This window comes from Amaranthus tricolor, chromosome 1 (assembly GCF_026212465.1).
Source record: "Amaranthus tricolor cultivar Red isolate AtriRed21 chromosome 1, ASM2621246v1, whole genome shotgun sequence".
NCBI classification, from domain to species: Eukaryota; Viridiplantae; Streptophyta; class Magnoliopsida; order Caryophyllales; family Amaranthaceae; genus Amaranthus; species Amaranthus tricolor.
The window spans coordinates 42,470,756-42,491,718 of NC_080047.1; the positions used below are offsets into that span (position 1 = coordinate 42,470,756).

The 20,963-nt window shown below is 32.9% G+C and overlaps 1 protein-coding gene and 1 long non-coding RNA gene across 3 annotated transcripts; one reads left to right on the top strand and one right to left on the bottom strand.

The window, feature by feature from the left end:
* Positions 1-1,863: 1,863 nt before the first annotated feature.
* LOC130800883 (uncharacterized) lies at positions 1,864-6,394 on the bottom strand. The gene is made up of 3 exons (XR_009039506.1): positions 6,269-6,394; positions 5,946-6,137; positions 1,864-2,519 (listed from the first exon to the last, which is right to left on the bottom strand). It is a non-coding gene; the product is annotated as an uncharacterized LOC130800883 (long non-coding RNA).
* Positions 6,395-8,196: 1,802 nt separating this feature from the next.
* On the top strand, positions 8,197-16,562 carry LOC130800870 (calmodulin binding protein PICBP-like). 2 transcript variants are annotated; one of them, XM_057664594.1, is made up of 6 exons: positions 8,197-8,976; positions 9,130-9,801; positions 10,012-11,254; positions 11,371-12,603; positions 12,723-13,994; positions 14,091-16,562. In XM_057664594.1, exons 1-6 carry the CDS (start codon positions 8,197-8,199, stop codon positions 16,148-16,150), a joined length of 7,260 nt encoding a protein of 2,419 aa, XP_057520577.1. In that variant the 3' UTR covers positions 16,151-16,562. The 2 variants fall into 2 exon arrangements, with proteins under 2 accessions (XP_057520577.1, XP_057520567.1); XM_057664584.1 differs by having other exon boundaries at positions 12,723-16,562.
* Positions 16,563-20,963: the final 4,401 nt, after the last annotated feature.

The window sequence follows — 20,963 nt, forward strand, 5'->3', positions numbered from 1 at the left end:
TAAAATAATTACTTATAATTTTATAGAGATTAATTATAATATTAAAGTGATTATTTATAGATTTAAAATGATTACTTATAACTTTAAATTGATCACTTAAAATCTTAAAGAATTACCTACAATATTAAAGTAATTAATTATAACATTAAAATGATCACTTTTTATATTTATAGATTTAAAATGATTACTTATAACTTTAAATTGATCACTTAAAATCTTAAAGAATTAATATTAAAGTAACATTAAAATGATCACTTTTTATATTTATAGATTTAAAATGATTACTTATAACTTTAAATTGATCACTTAAAATCTTAAAGAATTATCTACAATATTAAAGTGATTAATTATAACATTAAAATAATCACTTTTTATATTTATAGATTTAAAATGATTACTTATAACTTTAAAGTGATCACTTAAAATCTTAAAGAATTACCTACAATATTAAAGATTAATTATAACATTAAAATGATCACTTTTTATAATCCTATAGTAATAACTTATAATTTTTAAGTAATCAATTAGAGAAATTGGTTGATTGTATGAGCTCATCTCATTATGAGACGGTTTCATTACAAGACTTGTTGAATTAGCTCAACTCTGATTCTAGGTAGAATTATGTGAGTTTTAATCGGTTTTTGACAAGTTTTGTTTTAATTTGTCTTTTTCTGATTGATTTATTGTCGATGCTAATTTAAGAATCGATTGAAGGTCCGTCTTTACAATATATATATATATATATATATATATATATAGAAATTCAGAATGCCTTGTAATTATTTTTATTTGTTAGTTGATATGTTCTTGGTGTAGACTTTTTTATATTCTTGTTTAATTTAATTTTTATCTTTTTCATACAGAAATACATATATTATAATATCTCTCAATTAATCAAATTTACGGATCAATCAGCAATTTATTAGGGAGAAAGGAATAAAGAAAAAAGAAATGGAATGAAAGTTATTATTATTATTTTATTTTATTTTTATCTTTTTCATAAAGAAATACATATATTATAATATCTCTTAATTAATCAAATTTACGGATCAATCAGTAATTTATTAGGGAGAAAGGAAGAGGGAAGGGAATAAAAGGAAAAAGAAATGTTATTGTTATCGTTATTTATTACTCCCTCAGTTCTTTTTTATTTGTCCACTTTAAGTTTGTCCACTTTAAGAAAGAGAAATTTCAATTCGATTTTTGAAGTATATACTGAAATTAAAATATATTCATGTGAAATCTTGTTAGATTCGTCTTGATGTAAAGTTTTTTAATATATAATTTTTATAATCTTTTATGATGCGTACTTAAAGTATTAAAGCTTAAAATTTGCTAAAAATGCGTGCAAAAGGTAAAATAGACAAACAAAAAGGAACGGAGGGATTATTATTATTATTATTATTATTATTATTATTATTATTATTATTATTATTATTATTATTATCATTATTATTATTATTATTATTATTATTATTATTATTATTATCATTATTATTATTATTATTATTATTATTATTATTATTATTATTATTATTATTATTATTATTATTATTATTATCATTATTATTATTATTATTATTATTATTATTATTATTATTATCATTATTATTATTATTATTATTATTATTATTATTATTATTATTATTATTTTACTTTTTTATCATATGTTTTATAATTTTTTATAATGTGTATTTAGAGATATTGAGGCTCGAAAATTACTTTGAAAACTATGCAAAAAGTAAATGGGGAGAACAAAAAACAAGGAAGGGAGTATATATATGTATATAATAATAATAATAATAATAATAATAATAATAATAATAATAATAATAATAATAATAGTAAGGAATCATGATTTGATTTGATTTGATCTAATCTAGTCTGATCTGGTTTGTTCTAAATTGATCTGGTCTGATCTGATTTGATTCCAATAAGAATAAGTAATAAGTTCAAAAAATAAGTTGAAGAGAACAGACTCTAAGTACTTAGAAGAAAAAGATGTAGGGTTCGGTTGGCCAATGATTGTGGTGTTTCAGTTGAAGACAGTTGTCAAAGAAATGTTTGATAAGATTATGTATGTATTGGTTGGTTGTTTATTAGAGATATGCCAATAAGACAATGAAAAAAGCCAACCAATTACCAAACACCCTATAGCAATTGCTTTTTTTTGAAAATCACATGGTTGCTGTTTATGATCATATAGCAGCAGTTGAATAGCTGCTTCAACATTATCCAGATCCCATAGTAATGTCACTTTTCGTTTTAACTCTTAACAGAGATTTTCTTGAAGGTTGATCAACATCAATAGGCCTCACTCTCAAGACCCTTTTTACAGAACTCAAATGGTCAAAGGAATCATACCTCAATCTCCACAATGTTCCAAAGCTGTGAAACTACAAATTCGAGGCTCTGACCGAAAGTACTCATTAGACCACCGTTATTGATCGCATGAGCCAAAGCTACTTTGCACATTCTTCCTGTTGTTTGGATTCTGCTCACCTGAGCAGCGGGCCCTCCTGCAAGTGCCAAATTATCTATGTATGATGGTAGTGACTCAATGACTCAAGAAGACACATCATGTTGAGAGCAACATTAAGGGTGTAATAAAAGGGCAGTTAAATATGTAATTAATTGCTACTTTATTGGTGAGTTAATGTGTCACTTAATGAGTGTATAGAAGGGGCAATTATATTAGGAATAATGGTAGGCACTATTTCTGAGTATATTGCTAGGTTAATGGTAGATGTTAATTATGCATTAATTAGGTGCTTAATTCTTTGTTTAATGTATGGTTAATATAGTGTTAATGAGGGGATTCTAGAATGACCTATGGCCTCTATATAAAGGCATACTCATTCATAGAATCATATGAGGAACAAGTATACACAAATTTGTTGAGGGCTATACATTGTAAGGGGGCTAGGGCAAACACCAAAAGAGCTTTTCTTCTATGTATTAGTATTGTGAGAACTCTATTGTGAGATTTATGGCTTGAGAGGTTGTTCTCAAGTATGTGAGTTTAGTCATTGATGTATTGTTGAATCCATTAACAAAAGTAAATATTTGTTGAGGGAAGGTATCTAATATACCTCATATATTGTGTGTGTTGTTTGTCATCTTTATTGTTCATACTTTGTTTTTCAATAACCTTCTACATCATTTCTCACAATTGTTGGGTCCAACCGTCCAACCACTCCCTCTTTCACCTCCTACTAGGCTATTGACATGTCTTGCTTTGCTCTGCTCTCTCAACTCTCAAGCATTTGTCCCAACCAACCATTGGCTTCTTCTCTCTTCACTTGGCTAACACAAACCTACTCCTTGCTCTCCCATGCATTTATTCCTAGCAGCCCATGGCCTTTCATCATGCATATGAGATCCAGCGTGGTTCACACTAGCCCTCGCTTGCCCAACCAAGCATCCACATTGCTCACTACACAACACTTGTTGTCTATATGTTAGGGCAATCACCTCTACATTGGAGGATTTAATACTAGAATAAAGATATACCTTAGCGGCTTAACCATGTTCAGCTCTATCTTGGTCACTATACGCCTTATTTGGGCACAACTAGGGGACCTAACTGCACTTCGATTGGAGATCATTGCTATGATCTCCTTGGCTTTCCTGGTAGGAGTATATCAAGTTGTGAGTAAGTCAGTAAACTTAAATGGCAAGCCCGAGGTATACTGATCCTAGGCACAGCCTTTCTCTGTGCTTTACGATCAATTTTTCTTTCCTCTTAGCTCCCCTATCTCTTCTTGAAACTTTATTTTCCATAGTATCTCCACTACCCTCATCATCCTTTCTTACTAACTGTAAACAGTGAAGATAACATTGCTGTGTCTCTTTCAGTTACTGTCCCTATCATCGGTTCTGGCTACACTTAGAAAATGAAAACAGTTGCTAGGTGAGTTTCAGCAGTTCACTTCCAATGACCAGACATCGAATAGAACCTATCAATCAGTACTTGCAGCTATTTCATAACCTACACAAGTATCACCAGTCTTCAGCTCATTGTATAGGATTTATATCACTTCGACATAAGACATTTACTTTAAATCCCTAAAACTCTAAGGTAACCATCCAAACATGACAAACTTTTACACTGTCTTCTGCGTCTGAATTGTAAATGAGTATAATCTGCAATAACTATCCATAACCTCACAGAAAAAACTAATGGAATAAAAATAATGAACTATGAATGTATTACTCTATATTCTAAACAAGTCTTGCATGTATGCAATAAGCTACTATGTTAGTCAAACTCTTCATTTTACCTCAAATATCCAACTATACTGCATACATGTCAATGAATTGTAATACTGGCTAAACGTTCGTCCTGGGTTTTTGAGTTTTATGCTGCACCAGTACCACCTAAAGCATTAGTGTCAAGTAAACACCAGATTTTCATGCACGGGCAAAGCAACATAGACGTATGTAATCACGCATATATTTGAGAAAAAAGGTTTTACTAGATGGTATTCAGCTTGAACTAGGGAAGATAAAGACCAGAAAGTTAAGGACATAATCACAAAAGGTCTTGGTAGACCGAAGTATGAAAAAATCTAGAAATGACTTGCATTGAACTAATATGAGTAGATTTGTATAGTATAAATAGCCAAATAAGTGGTACATCTACTTGCAATTTGTTATTGTTTATATAAGAACCAGCTACGGTGTTCATTTAGTTGCATCAAGTATAGGCTTTTGTGTCAATAAACAAAAGTTGAGTGTATAAATCACGGCATTTGGCTTATTGGTCGGTCAAAAAGTTAAAAAGATTTAATAAATGACTTTATTTTCAAACACCCAATTAATATTATTCCATTTGTTCTTTAAGTTCTAATTTTGTTCATCCCAACTAATTTACTACATTTCTTTAAAGAAATAATCTCTATTAATCTTTCGGCCTCTCTCATGAGGGACCGTCTTTTAAAGACGGTCTCAAAAGCCCAGCCCATTATGTTAATTTAAAAAAAAAATTGACGCACGCCTGTAATTGTAATATGAAAAGTCGTATAATATATTTGGAGTTATAACAACATTTATTTGAAGTTATAACATAATATATTTGGTGTTATACGAGCATATATTTGAGGATTATAACATAATTTATTTGGGGTTATAACATAATATAATTGAAGCTATAACAATATATATATTTGAGGTTATAACATAATATATATGAGGTTATAATAACATATATTTGTGATTATAACAAATTATATTTGGGGTTATAACATAATATATAGTTCGGTATATAATGGTCTGTGTTTAAAGATATAGATATAGTATTTTTATAACACCAAATTTATTATGTTATAACCCAAATAAATGTTGTTATTACTCCATATATATTATATTATTACTTCAAATATACATTGTTAGAACTCTAAATATATTATGTTATAACCTCAAATATATTATCTTATAACCACAAATATATGTTGTTATGACCCTATATATATTATGTTATGACCTCAAATATATATATATATTGTTATAACTTCAAATATATTATGTTATAATTCAAAATAAATTATGTTATAAACATCAAATATATGCTGGTATAACACCAAATATATTATATTATAACCCCAAATAAATATTGTTATAACCCCAAATATATTATAGAACTTTTCACATTACATTTACACGCGCGTGTCAATTTTTTTTTTAAATTAACATAATGGGCTGTACCAAAAAGCTCTGCGTCGAACTTCAGCCCCTTCGAGTTGGCCACGGGCTTTTGAGAACCGTCTTTAGAAAAGACGGTCTCAAATAAGAATTGTTAGTTAATCTTTTTACTCTTATACATTCAATTTTCTTTTATGTTGTACATAAAATTTAAATTTTGACAATCTAAATTACGCTTTAATACCAACATATATTATATTTGTGTCAAATCATTTAGTGGCAAATTAATGAGAGAGGAGTACCTTAGTCTAGTGGAAATTGGGTTTCACATGGCACATGAAACTATGCAGTAGTCGGTGATTTATCAAAGGGACCATCCCCTGACTGTAGTATCCTAAACGCGCTTTACTGTCGTCATTTGGAAACAAACAGATAACATTCAATGCCAATACAAAATACTCCTTGTCAGCTACTGGAGTACCTTAGAATTCCTTCTGCATTTGAGAGTATACAATACAACCAAATCATATTAGATTGTAGTCAACTTGAATATTATTAATTGCAAATTACCTTATAACCAATTGGACTAAACAGATCATATTAAATATTTATGTCGGTTAATTACCTTATAAATAAATTAATGGTTATAAACACACACGTTGAGTAGTGCAACTTTGGTAACTGTCAACTGTCATTTTAAATGACAGTCAATGTTCTTCCAAAATAATATATCTACATTCCAGTATTTCACAATGTCCTATACGCCACAATAATAGATTAAAATATATAAATACATTTATAAAAAATAATTTGGAGGATTAGGGAAAAAAATAACATTGCAGAATTAAAATAATTCAGCATATTAGCTAATTATGAGATGTGTCAAGACCAGGGCGAATGATTATCAGCTTAATCATGAGTGACATACATTTGCAATTCATAGATGAACATGTTCCTAAAAAAATTATAAGTTGTACATAAGGACTCATGTTCTTCTATTTTCTCAATGTTGATTAGCTTTTGTATTTATTTAAATTTGAATTTGAATTTGCTATATCTAATTTAAAATACTCTCACATCAATTTATTTAATTTAGTAAATTTAGAGGGATATAAAAGTAAATGAATATTTAGATCATACTTTTTTAGTTTTATAAATTTACATTAATTAGTAATTTTTTATGAAAATTTCATCGACTAAATATAGAGAAATACTTTTTGGTTAAGTATCACAAATTAAGAAAGAAATTAAAGTATTTTTTCCTATATAATTTTCAACTTGCAAATTTCTTTCTATAGTGTAAAATTTCTTTAAAACAATGATTAATATATATATATATATATATATATATATATATATATATAAAAGACAAAGGAGGTACCACTCAATTTCCAACCAATTCCTTCTCGTTAAGCCTTCTGATTTATCAACTATATGGAGTATTTACTTCTATGTCTCTCGGAAATTGCTCTCTAATAATATTTGATGTAAAAGCTTTTTAATTTGTTTAACATTAATATTGCTATGATGATAAAGTCCTATAGAGGAATCAAATTGAAACGGATACACAATCATCTAAACACAAAACTAATGAGTAATCACCATGCTAAAGACTATAGTAGAAATTGCTCATGAAGCACGCAGTAACTCCTATCATATAACCAAGAGAGAGAAAGAATTTTTAATTATGATGATCTTTAATATTTCGTTAAAAGTGAAAGGACAAGTGGACATCTCACTCCCACTGGACCATGCACCTGTAGGTGTTTTAATTGCTTTGAGAAAGTAATAATAATAATAATGATAATAATAACAGTAAGAAAAGTTCTTTTCTAAAAAAAGAATCTCTTTTTACAGTGCTACACATTGTAAAAACGCAAGTAAAATCAGTATTTTAGGCCAATGTAAGAGATATCACTTGATTTTGGCCACGATTTGACAGTATAAATCCCACATCATTTTATTACCGCATGACTACAATTTTTACCTCAATTGTAACAAAGTGATAAAAACTACATTTTTACACTCTAATTTTACATTAAACAAAGGGGTAGATGATGAAAAAAATAGCAGAAATTTCATTTTCAGAAGAATGAGCACAAGAGATGATGTCTGCTTAAAGAATTTATATAAGTCAAGCCGGCAAAGCAGGCCAAGTCAATTACTCAACAACCACCCTTTTCTGTTCAAGTCAATGCAAACATTACACATCTTACAACTACGATCTCCCATGGACAAGACATTTTTAAATGATTGGCAATCCCAAAAAAAATATCATCTCTTTTCAACCTACTCATTTAATCCTCTGATTTTCTTTGTTTCCAAACTACATCAGTCCATAAAATCACTTTTTTCCCACCAAAAATCTTCTCCGTATAGAAATAAATAAGCCACTAAATAAAACCCCATAAATCAATTCACACCTATTTTTGATTTTTACCTATTGTGTTAAAATAATCAAAAGTATTGTGCCCAAAAAAGAAGAAAATAAAGTTAGTTGGAAAAAACATCTCATCAGATTCCGTTAATCACGATATCCCCATAAGCAGAAAAATGGGTATCAGAACATTCTCAGTACAAGAAAAATATAGGGGAGGAGAAGAGACAGAACCAAGGAAGAAACTAAAGAAAGTGAGATCAGTTAAAGTTGCAAACCTGGATAGATTGAGGTTATCAATGAGGAAAGATAGATTTCGGTTTGCTCGTGTTTTCGATGCTTCTTCTGATGATGTTACTGAGGCATCTCAATCATCTTCTGCTGCCATTTCAGGGACATCATCTCCTAACTATATGAAGGCCACAACTAGCTCTAGTGCTAGAAAATTCAGTAAGGTGATAGTACAAGATTACTCTGATCCTGCTGGTGTAAATATTCCTGTTAATGTCAAACCAGAAAAATCTCTTAAGAGAATGACTAGTTTGAGGCAGTCAAAGAAGTTGTCTAGTAAAAGGTCGATGAAAATTCGAGCCAAATATTCTCAGTTTTCTGATGTTAGTGTTGGTGAAGGTGAAATGTTGGGCTTTGGTAGAATGGGATTTCTGGATAATACTGAAATCAATGCAGGACTAGAATTTGACCCACAAAGCCTAAATGTTCGTGCTTCTCATGATCAGGAGAGCATGGTCGAGACAGGAGCAAAACAGAAGGGAATCTTAGGACGATCAAGATCAAGAAAAATGATGAGACTCAAGAGCATGAAATCTTCAAGGACAAGGCAGAGGCTAAAATCCAGATTCAATGGCGAGGCAGCAGAGATAATGTCACAAGAAGCAGGGGTATCCAGTGCTGAACCACACTTCATGAAAGGCACTAGTACTCATGAAGCAAAAAAGGTGTGTTTTCATCATTCGATTTCTCATTTTATTATGGATGCTAAGTTGAAGTTACTCGGAAGCAAAATGGAAAACCAAAAATAATAATAATAAAGGTAAATTTTCTATTTCTGTCACAAACTGAAGTACTGAACTATAATTCTTTTTTGCCAGAATTCTGACAAGGGTTTGGCAAGAACATCTAGTTTGAGACCTCTAAGGATCCTAGCAAAAATTCCGAGCCTAAGACCTAAAAGGAATAAAGTAAAGAAAAGGCCTCAGGGTAACCAAATATCAGGCACAGGAGTTACTCGTGCTACCTGTTCGTCTACTTTAAAGAGAACCGAAATCCCTGATGATGTTGCACTTCACTTGAGGGCTCAAGAATCAGAGGGAGTTTCGTCTTTCCATGTTTGTCCATACAGTTATTGCTCTATTCATGGTCACCGCCACCAAACGCCTTCCCAACCTCTCAAAGAATTCATCTCTGCAAGAAGGAAATTGTTGGGTAACAAGAAAGGAGAACGAAAGTGTCTGGCCAGGGACAAAGCAGAACATTGCTTAACTGAAACAAAAAATGATCAACCAAGAGAAACATTTTCTACTGAGAGTAATGGAGCCCATAAACTAATGCATGCCACAACAGAAGACGATCGGCAAGTAGAAGATGATGGGATGGATTATATCATAAAAATCTATGCCAAACCCAGAAAAAAGTGGGATACTACTGAAGATGCCCTAAATGAAAATTCTGCAGCATCATATGCCATCACTTATGACCAAATCAGCGTCGGGGACTCTGATGGGAAACAAGAAGAAACACTCTCTGAGGCATTAGGAATAGAGGTAAGTATCAGCAATAATCTAAATATATTAAAGGCTAACCAGAAGGAAACAAAATAAATGCATCATAAAACCAGAAGTAGTTAGTATTGAATGAGATTACATCACTCCATGACAAAACATGTAAGATCTGGTTCCCAATCTGAAGACAACTTATCTGGTGCCTAATCAACAAAATTAAATATTTATTGATTCTAGCTTTGTGTTTGCTAGGAAAAACAAGGAGCATTGTATGATGATCAACATAAGAGATATGAGATCTTAAGAGTTCTTGATGTTTACTCGAGTGATAAAGCTCAGCAGCAGAATAACAGCGTTGCAGCTTTGAGTTTACCTTTGGAAATAGAAGACAGTTATCAAAATTCAGTTTCCATTGGTAAGGCAATTGAACCAAGTATAGAAGAAGAACACCAGAAGCATTCCGATAGTACTTTCCATTCAGAAAATAGGCTTTCAGAAGTCATTACTGGTGGTTACCTGACCAATATCCTGTCTGACAAACAGAAGTATACAAGCATGTGGCATCTGATCTATCAGGAACTTGTTTCAAATGAAGAATCAATGAATGAAGCCCAGGAGGTAATTCAAGGACCTGAAAAAGAAGGTGGTGATGGTGTGGATGATGGTGTTGCAGCAACAGAGAGCATTGCATTAGACGAAACTGCGGCCATAAAGTTGGTACAAGGAGCAATTGATGCAATTCTACATCATGAGGTAGAGTCACACCAGCAGTCAAATCCAGCCCATGAAATGGAAGCTTGTATTAGATCAGAACTGAGTTTCTCTCCAACATCTCCCTCAGAAGAAATTTTAGAAGGAAGTGAAGTAGATGTGGCGGCAACCAGGTCAGAATGGGGGAAAAAGCAACACAAAATGAAGCAAATAGGTGACAGCTTACTGCCACAAGAAGAACCAAATGAAAGAGAGGCATCCGGAACACAAATGTCCAAGAGCCTCAGCAAGCTGAGAAAAATATTAATGACTGCCAAATTTATCAAGGCAATGGAAAAACTGAAAAAGATAAATGCGCACACACTGCAACATTTGGCTGCAGAAACAAAAATAGAAAATGAGAGAGTGTATTTAAGGCATCTAAGCATGAATGAAATGAGGAATTCTGAGGAATGGATGCTTGATTATGCGCTCCGACAGGTAATATCAAGGCTGGATCCTAAACAACAAAAAAGAGTGGCACAACTAGTAGAAGCATTTGAAAGAGTTGCCCCAGGGAAAAATAAGAATGGCAGCAGCAGTAATCCCCTGACCAGTATGCCTGCTCCGAGCAGAAAATTAGCCATTCCAATGGACGGAGAGTTAAAAAAATTTGCTACACCAAAAGAAGGCCCCCAAATACAGGTTGTGCAGGAACAAGATGATGGTTTCCTGGCATCTCATAAAGGTGCTACTCAGGAAAATTCCTATAGAGAAGAGCATGATTACCAGGCAAAGTCAACAGGTACCTTAATCAGTTTTGCTAGTTTGCATTAAATACAGATGTTATAACTTATCAGCATACTACAGTATTCAAGCAATATTAATTTTCAAACATTTAACTTGTTCAATTCTATCCAGGAAACAACATTCTCCAAGAATCGGATGAGATGTACCTTTCAAATTCTACTTCACTTTCTTTAGTGATGAATTCAGAATCAACTTGTGCAAATTCATCATTTGGTGAAGGAGGAAAGGGTAATAATGAACCTGTAAACACACTCAAGGTTCCATCCTATGCTCCTACTAAAGATTCTGAATTCAGAATGAGTGGTGATCATATGACTAATATTTTCTCCAACAAACAAAAGTATACCAGTATGTGGAACCTGATCTACCAACACGTATCAAGTGAAGCATCAATCAATGAGAAACAGGTATCACATGAATTCAATGAAGAGAAAGGTGGTGATACATACTACTCTGAATTGAACGACAGGGACTCGACTCCCAAAAGTTACGACGTGGAACAAAAGGAAGATCAGAGTGCAACTGGCGAAAGGCCCGAACTTGACCAATCAGCTGCCATAAAGTTGGTAAAAGAAGCCATTGGTGCACTTTTAGAAAGTTGTGAACAGCCAAATTTAAACTGTATTCAAGACTATTACAAAGCGTCAGGTTACGCTAGAGTTCTGTGCAATTCAACTCCTACATCTTGCACAGAAGACAATGCCATAGAAAGGGGTAAGAGTGCAGAGAAGCGTATCTACTCAGATGTCAAAGAAAAGACACATCTAGTAGATGATACAAATCTCCCACTCCAGCAGCAAGTAGAAAGTGGTGAATTGAAAGCACCTCAGAGAAAAATGTCCAAAAGCTTAAGCAAGCTAAAGAAAGCGATTGCAACTGCCAGATTCATCAAAGCGATGGAAAAGCTGACAAAGCGTAGTCCACGTAAATCATATAATCATTGTTCAGACACAGCCTCAATGGAAGAAAGAATTTATCTAAGACATCAGAGCATGGATGGAAGGAAAAAGGATGAGCAATGGATGCTCGATTATGCACTTAGAAAGGTAATATCCAAGCTGGATCCTGATCAACAAAGAAAAGTGGCACTACTAGTTGAAGCATTTGAAACAGTGCACCCTGAGCACCGAGAAAATATCAACAGTCATTGTCTAAAAGGTGAAGCTGCTAACAGCACGGTATTCACCTTCCCAACAAACAAACCAGAAAATGCTCAGCAGAAGTGCTCTATACCTATTGAACCTAATCCTCAGAAGCAAGATGATTGCATCCTATTATCCACAAGAGATGAGTCTCCAGAAAAAAGTCTGCAGGAACATCATGATCAACAGCCAAATTCAGCAGGTAATTGTAATTATTTTTTTGTTCATTGGCGCTAAAGGAACCAATTATGACAAATAGCAAACATGCTGCTCCATCAAATACTGTTGTTTTGATCTTTTGAGCATATCAATTGTTTACAGATGACATAATACTGCAAGTGACTAATGAAACTACAGAATCACATTCAACTTCGGAGTTGTCTGAAGGCAATATAAGATTAACTTCAGAGGATTTCACACTTGAAGAACCCAAAATCGAGAAACAAGAAACAAGAGCAATGGAATCTAATTCCTCAAAATCAACTCATATTTCTGAGGCATACACAGGTGGTGATATGGCCACTATCCTGTTGGACAAACAGAAGTACACTAGCATGTGGAACCTTATCTATCAACATGTTCTCTCAAATGAAGCATCAACTACTGGAAAGCAGGAAGTCAATGAAGACGATGAAGAGGGAAAACCTGATGATGCAAACACAAGCCAAGCAGAAAAGGATCCAGATTCATTCCAGAGCACTCAGTTGAAGGAATCAGAGATATATGAAAATAACCGAAGTGCAGTCTTTGATCAGTCAGCAGCCATACAACTGGTGAAAGAAGCAATCAATGCAATCCTGCAAAAGCACGAGCAAACATCGGACCAGCAGTCCCTTCGAGATCATCACATAGGTGTTGATACTCCAACAGAAATTTGTGGTACAACTGCTCTTTTTTCCACAATAGAGAAGCCTGAACTAAAGATCGAGGAAAATCATGGTCATTCAGAACCAAAAGACAAGCTCCACAAAATAGAGAACAAAAGTGGCCTACTCCAGCAGCAAGCAGAACCAAATGAAGAAAAGATAGCCCCGAGGAAATTGTCGAAGAGCTTAAGCAAGCTGAAAAAAGCTATTGTAACTGCCAAGTTCATCAAAGCAATGGAAAGACTTCAAAAGATCAACCCGCGTAAACCTAGGCATCTATCTCCAGAGGTGGCCTCAGAGAGAGAAAGGGTCTACCTAAGGCATTTAAGCATCAAAGATCGGAAAAGTGACGAAGAATGGATGCTTGATTATGCCCTCAAAAAGGTAATTTCTAACCTTGCTCCTGAACAGCAGAGAAAAGTAGCACTACTTGTAGAAGCATTTGAAACAGTCAAGCCAGAGAAAAAAAGCATTAGATATCAAAAGAAATCAGAGTGCGACCCTGCGATTGAATCTAATGACAAAGTTAATGTTGTATTGTCTTATGGTAACAACAATCCTCCCATGGAAATTGATAGACAAGACATGCTTGGTAAAGGTATTACATTTGGCAAAAGAGAGCAAGAAGATCATGGCATAAAGTCCTTAAACCTCAGGAGAGACTTATCCAGTAAGATTCTTAATTCAGATGACACCAATTTGCACCCTAATCAAGCCATATCAAGAGGTAATGCTAACCAAAATCCTACACGTCTTTATATACAATGCCAACATTTTAGACAGCAACAAAGAGTCCCATTATTTCATGCAATGGCTTTTGTAGGTTCTCCAGTTACTGACCAATTGCAAGTGTTCGCAATGAGAAAAGAGGAGGATAATGTCAGTTGCATAGATGAATCATTTCAAAAAGCCAAGGGTGTTGAGCGGGACACAGAGGCTAACATCACCAAAGGCATTTTCTGTGACAAACAGAAGAATAACAGTATGTGGTACATGATATATCAGCATGTCCAATCCATTAGTGAAACAGAAGATGGGAGCACGCCGACTGAAATACAGATCAGTCAAAACCAGATGAAAACGGGAGGTGCGTCCTCGGAGATGATCGCTGATGCAGATGTTGATGACAGCGATACAAGCAGCGAAGCAAGTGAGCTTACTGAGAGTGATGCCATTAAGCTGGTAAGAGATGCCATCAATGATATCCTTGAAACCCCACAAGACCTTGAAAATAAAGTTTCTTCCAGCAATAGGGCAGCAGCTATAGAAAGTCAAAGAGCAGTAGAGGAAAAGCCAAAAAAAGGCTTGTCCAGAGGCTACAGCAAGCTGAGAAAATTAATTATTTGCAACAAATTCATCAAGACTATGGAACAGACACAGAAGTTCTACCCACAAAAGAAAACTGGTCAAGCCTTGCATTCTGAATCAGAAGCAGAAAAGGCTAATCTAAAGACTCGTGCAGTTGGTGAGAGAAAAGGGATTGATGAATGGATGCTTGATAACATGTTGCAGAACGTTATTGCTGGGCTTGCCCCAGTACAACAAAGAAAAGTAGCCTTGTTGGTTCAAGCCTTTGAAAAAGTCAATCCAGAAGAAAAGACAAAAAGACTCTGTTACACTAAAACAGAATTCCCTGATACCAGTTCAGAAGAAGGTGGTATCAAGGAAAAAGAAGATATAATATCATCACAGAACTCAAAATTTTCTGATAGCCTGGACCTCAACCTAGAAACATCAAAAACTTCTGGCACAGAAAAGGTTGCACAAGAAATCCTAAAAGACATAACTGGCCGGACCAATGAATTTGTGTTGAATGGGGAGAAACGGAGTGATAGCCCAGGTAGTGCTACAGCTGAGACATCTGAAGAAATTTGCAATTTTTCAGATACTTGCAAGGCTACAACAGAGACTGATGAAGCAAATGCACCATGTGTTCTGCTGGAGGAAAGAACAAGTTTCAAAAAGCTTAAGGAGAGAATTTCAGAACACGAACAGTTGGCTGGGAATACAAAACTAGCCTTCAAATTTCCAAAAATGCTTCCACAACTGGAGAATTTGGAAGATGGGTGGAATTACAGCTCACAAGAAAAATCTGCCAGCCTCTGGGGGTTGATACTGCAGCGCGTCACTACTGATATGTTGGAGAAACCTGAAACCCCAGAAAAATGTGAGATTGAAGCAGATGCACACGGAGACAGCTCTGAGACATCAGAAAACAAAAACGATGGCTCTTCTCAGCTAGCTTTGAAAGTCAAAAATTGCAGGGATATGGGTGTCCAGACTCCAAAGAGTTTTGATTTCCAAGAGAATGAAGCAGTTAAGTTGGTAGAGGAAGCAGTAGAAGAAATGCTACTTCTTCAGGACCAAATTTGCGACACAGAATCAATAACTATTAGCACAACATCAGATCAAAAAGTTAACAGTGATAGCAATGGAGATCCCATAGAACCCTCAACTTCTGCTACACAGATTGCAGAAGTTCCAACATCGCTTCATAGTGTTATTGCAACACCTCCAGACGAAAAAATGACATCATCGAAAGAAACTTCACCCAGCAGCTACAACACATTTTATAAATTCATTCTATGTAAGAGATACGTCAAGGCAATGGACAAAATGCGAAAACTGAAAGCAGTGCCTGCTCAAGACATTTCTCAACATCCTCACTCGGAAGAGAGTACTCCTTCATTGCGTCAAGTTTCAACCAGTGACAAAAACAGTTGGGAGGAAGGGATGCTTGATCATGCTCTTCAGAAAGTTATTGGAAACCTAGCGCCTGCCAAAAAGCAACGTGTAGCACTTCTGGTTCAAGCTTTCGAGACAGTAGGTTCACAGCCAGAACCAAAAAAATTTGGAGAGGTAAAGCATCATTCTCATAAGTAAGTGTTTCAACACTACAGAAAATCTAAGCAAAGTGCTTTTTTCCCTCACCACTTTATAAACAGATAGTGTTCTGAAAATTCAACTTTGAAAAAACTACACTAAGATTTGAGCTTAGCAACTATTCCCTATTAGGCAGGAACAAAGTGCTATTAGACTTCCAAAATGCAGGCAAAGAATAAGAATGTTTTCATGAATACTCTGCCATCCTAATGCATATGCGTCGAACTGAACATCCAAAGTAAATATGGTGCTTCACATTTTCTGAGATATATTTGTGTATGATTTGGTCTCAATATTGCAACAAATCTGGTTTTATTGTAGATAAGTTTTGTATCTTTGGAATGAACTGTGTTGTACCGTCAAACACATTGGGATGTATATTAATTTTGATTGATGCTATTCCTTCATGAAATTATCACATGTTACTCCGAAAATCCTATTCAACCAAGTGTTGGTTGTCGGAACTACCCACACAACAATACACTTGGACACTCTTAAGTGATTTTCGAAACAAATCGCGAAAGTAATATTTGAAACTCCCTCTCAACCCAACCCAATAAACATAGAATACCCCATGTCCAGGTCGTCATATCACTAGATCGATTTCCCAATCAAAGTTAACTTCGGTATATAGCTATAAAACACTAAAATTCTCCTATTTTGAAAATGTTGATGACACTGCTTAAAATTGAAGTGCCAATGATGTCATCACAACTCAAAAACTAGATAATTAACTTTACATTTCATGATCCCAAGAAGTAATAAGTACCACTAATCCTCTTACTCCGTTTTCTCTTATTTTGAACTTTCTTTATTTTATCATATGCTAATTCGTTAATCTTATGATATAATCCTTCTTTTTCCGTCTTATTATCAATCAACTTAGGGGAAAAGTGTAGCTTCGAAAAGGCAAAGTAAAAATAAGCCAAAAATTATCATCCATAAAACCTAAACTAAACCTAGATTATTCTAATACAAGCAATTTCATAAACAAATGTCTGCAATAAAACAATCATTACGGAGAAATAACCACGAATTTCCTTTCAACATACTATTCAATTCTCTCAGTTCATGTTCAAAAGCCATAGAAGTTATCTGCAGTTCAGATATGAAAGAATTCTCTAACAAACAACAAAATAGGAGTAACTGTACAAACCTAACAATGTCAATTTGAATCAAAATTTCGCCATTGTTGGAGATTTAAGGTTTATCAACAAGTGATAGAGAAGGAGAGACATACCAGAAATTGGATTGGGGCGATGAAGCAAAGAGCAATTAGGCGGGAAGTTGGGTGGAAGGAAATGACAGTTGAAGAGGTTTTAAAAGTAAGTGACGAGCTGGGCTTTATTTTTTTGAAAATGTGAAAAAAAATTGAAAAGAATAAGTAAAATAATACTCTCCCAGTGTCTCATTTTCTTATTTGGTCAAGTCATTTTAAATGTCTTATTTCTAGGCTAGATATGTTATCTTTACTAATTTACCCCGACTAAACTTAGCTTTTTTACACCTTTACACCTACTAACTCCACTTTACCCCTATAAAAATTTAAAAACACTATACTTTTTTCTTTCATACGTGGTCTCATTTGACCACCTAAAAAATGATAAAAAGTCAAATGGGACACATTGGATGAATAGGAGAGAGTATATAAAAGTCAAAAACATAAGTAACTTTTGAACTTTATTTTCAAAATAAGCACTTTTTGCTCAGTCTAGAGGTTCGGCACTATTCATTGTTAATAACAGCGAACAAAAAGGTTTGGTGAAAAAAAGTCAAGATCTTTATTCCCTATTACTAACAACAGAAAAACATTTTGACCATTTTTTACCGGTTCTCTTTGTTCGCTGTTAATAACAGCGAACAATTACTTATGCTATTTTGGGAATAAAGAGAACTGGTCAAAAATGGTCAAAATCTTTGTTCGTTGTTAATAACAGCGAACAAAGATATTGACTTTTTTTAACCAAATTTATTTGTTCGCTGTTATTAACAGCGAGCAGTGTCGAACATCTGGACTGGACAAAAAGTGCTTATTTAGAAATAAAGTTCAAAAGTTACTTATTTTTTATATTATTTTACTTATTCTTTTCAAATTTTTTATTTTTTTGAGCAACTAAGAAATTCTATAATACGTTTCCTCACAGACCTCTTTCAGAAAGCCCAGCCCACAAAAAGTAATTAATTAAAAAAATATTAATTCTTTATTTTTTAAAAATTATTATAGTGGACATTTAGAATACACCAAGTAGAAATTTAAAGTATGTTAAGCAGGATTTTGATATATTAAGTATGTAAACCTTTAAAATCTTACCTTTTATTTTTCCTTTTCATTCAATTAACTCCTTTAAGGGTATGCGTTGTCACCGTCCTTCCCTTCCCAGACCCTGTCCATAATTTTTCTATGAACGGAATATACTTGGTAAAATGATAATAATAATAATGATTTCAATACTATTAAATGACTTCCATTTAAAATATTATCAAAATTTAAGAGTAGCTGGTTAGCTCAAAATAGTTGTTACAAGCCAACTTAAACTTTTCTTAAATGATAAAACAGTTCCTCCATTACCCAATACTTGCGACCTTTTTTTTTTTTTTTACGCATAATGCAATGGATATTTTAATACTAAATATCTTTATTTTCACTGAACGAAAAATTATAAAAATTACATATAAAAACTAGTTTCTAAAACAAATAAATAAATCTCATATGACTATATTGTTTGTTATGCATGAGTCGGAATTAGCTAAACAAGATTGAAGATGAATAGTGCTACTATTGATATGCAGCGAGTATTATGAAACATAGGAAGTATATCCTATGATATAAAACATAGTTATTAAAATCACAATTCTGATCTACGATTTTACAATTAAAAAACAAACGAGCGTTCCGGATCGTAGGTAGAATCGTAATGTTGGTAGAATTTTATGATTCTAATTGAAATAAAATTTTGAGAGGTAAAATCATAACACGATTCGACAAATCTACAATTTAATATATGATATGATCCAGCAAATTTAGACTCTATTATCATTAATTTTTTATAAGTACTACTAATTTTTCGCTAATTTCTTTTACACATAAAAATCCATAATTATAATTTGAAACAATAAAGATTTTTATCATATTTTCATTTTAAACCAATCATTATACGTTTTTCATTTAATTCATAACTCAAACAAAATTGCAATTCACAAATTTAAACTTTAAATGGGTAATTAACTAGGCACTAAATCTTTTAACATATTTAAGTTTATTTGTAGAATCGTACAAATCTACATTCGATCTTACCCGATTTGATTCTACCTCTCTAACCGATTCTCATTGGAATCTCAATTTTAATAATTTTGATTTTGACATAAAATAGTAGTATATTATATTTCCCCCTTTTATGGGGAGTAATTTTCTCCCTTGTCGTATAAAATACTCTCTTTTATTCACCTTAAGAGTCTCATTTGACTTTTCACGGATATTAAGGAGAATTAAAAATGGGACCCTACGGGTAGGAAAGAGAGTGGTATTATGGGTTTTTAATGTAAGGGAGAAAAATTAGTATGGGTAATGAAGGGTATAATTGAAAATAGGATAAGTTACTAAGGGCATAAAAGTCAAAAATCCATACCAAAAATAAAAATGGGACAATTAAGGTGACTTGACCATAAAAGAAAATGGGACACATAAGCTGAATAGGAGGGAGTATATCTTATTTCATAATATATAATATATATAGATATATATTAATTTAAAATAATCTTTTTAAATAACTTTTTCTAAACCTAATAATTAGAATCTTAGTAATAAAACTGCTATAAATATTGATCAAGGGAATTACTCCAATCAAAAAATATTTTCAGTTTTTCACGTTACAGATTGAATATACATTCACATATTCATCAATAAAATTAAAAATAGACATTAATAATTAATTAGAATTAGCCTGATTCATGGCTGGTCCTAATAGTGTATACTACTTTTTCCCTACTGATTACTTCGTCCCTGCCCTGCACTCGTCCGTAGGGGATCACAAAAACCCTAGCCTCCCTACAACAAACGTAACCGAAATCAAGAACGCACCAGCTGATAATCACGATCACGATCAAATGGAGGTGAAGATTAAGAATAGGATGCAGAAGAAATCAAGGCGTTTGGTTGTCAAGGCTAATAGTGCGAAATCAGAAAAAATTTTGCCTGTTAACAAAGAGCAAAAACAAATTTCGAATGGTATTAGTTGATTTAATCTAATAATTAGGGTTTTTTTTATTAAGAATTAATTTTGATTTATGATAATTCAATTTTGTTTTTCAATAGTTAGCTTCAATAGGAATTTTCATCCATTTATATGAAAAACGTATTCATAGCAATTTTTATAAATTCGTATTGATGTATATTTTCAAATATCATTTTTTTTCATTCTTTATATGGACTTTTTTTAGTTGCTAGCAACCATCAATTGATTTTATTTTGCATATTTTTTCATGTATAATTAATGCAAAATATAGTGAAGTGTGATCTGATATGATTTTTTTAAAAAATATTTTTATAATATTAACTTACAGGATTTTTTTTATTATAGGAAGTAGTTTTTAAAAACTCAAATTTTAGAGTTATTTGACTTTTAAGTTTTCATCTAAATTTGTGAAAAAAGAAATAAGAATAAAAAAAGAACCGCAAGATTATTTTATTTTAATTGAATAAACCCTAATAATCAATGTGCGTGTTACGCAATAATTATTCCATAATAATTACAGTTCATCTTGTATTATCACCCGTCTCATGTAAGAAAATTTGAAATCACCCGTCTCATGTAAG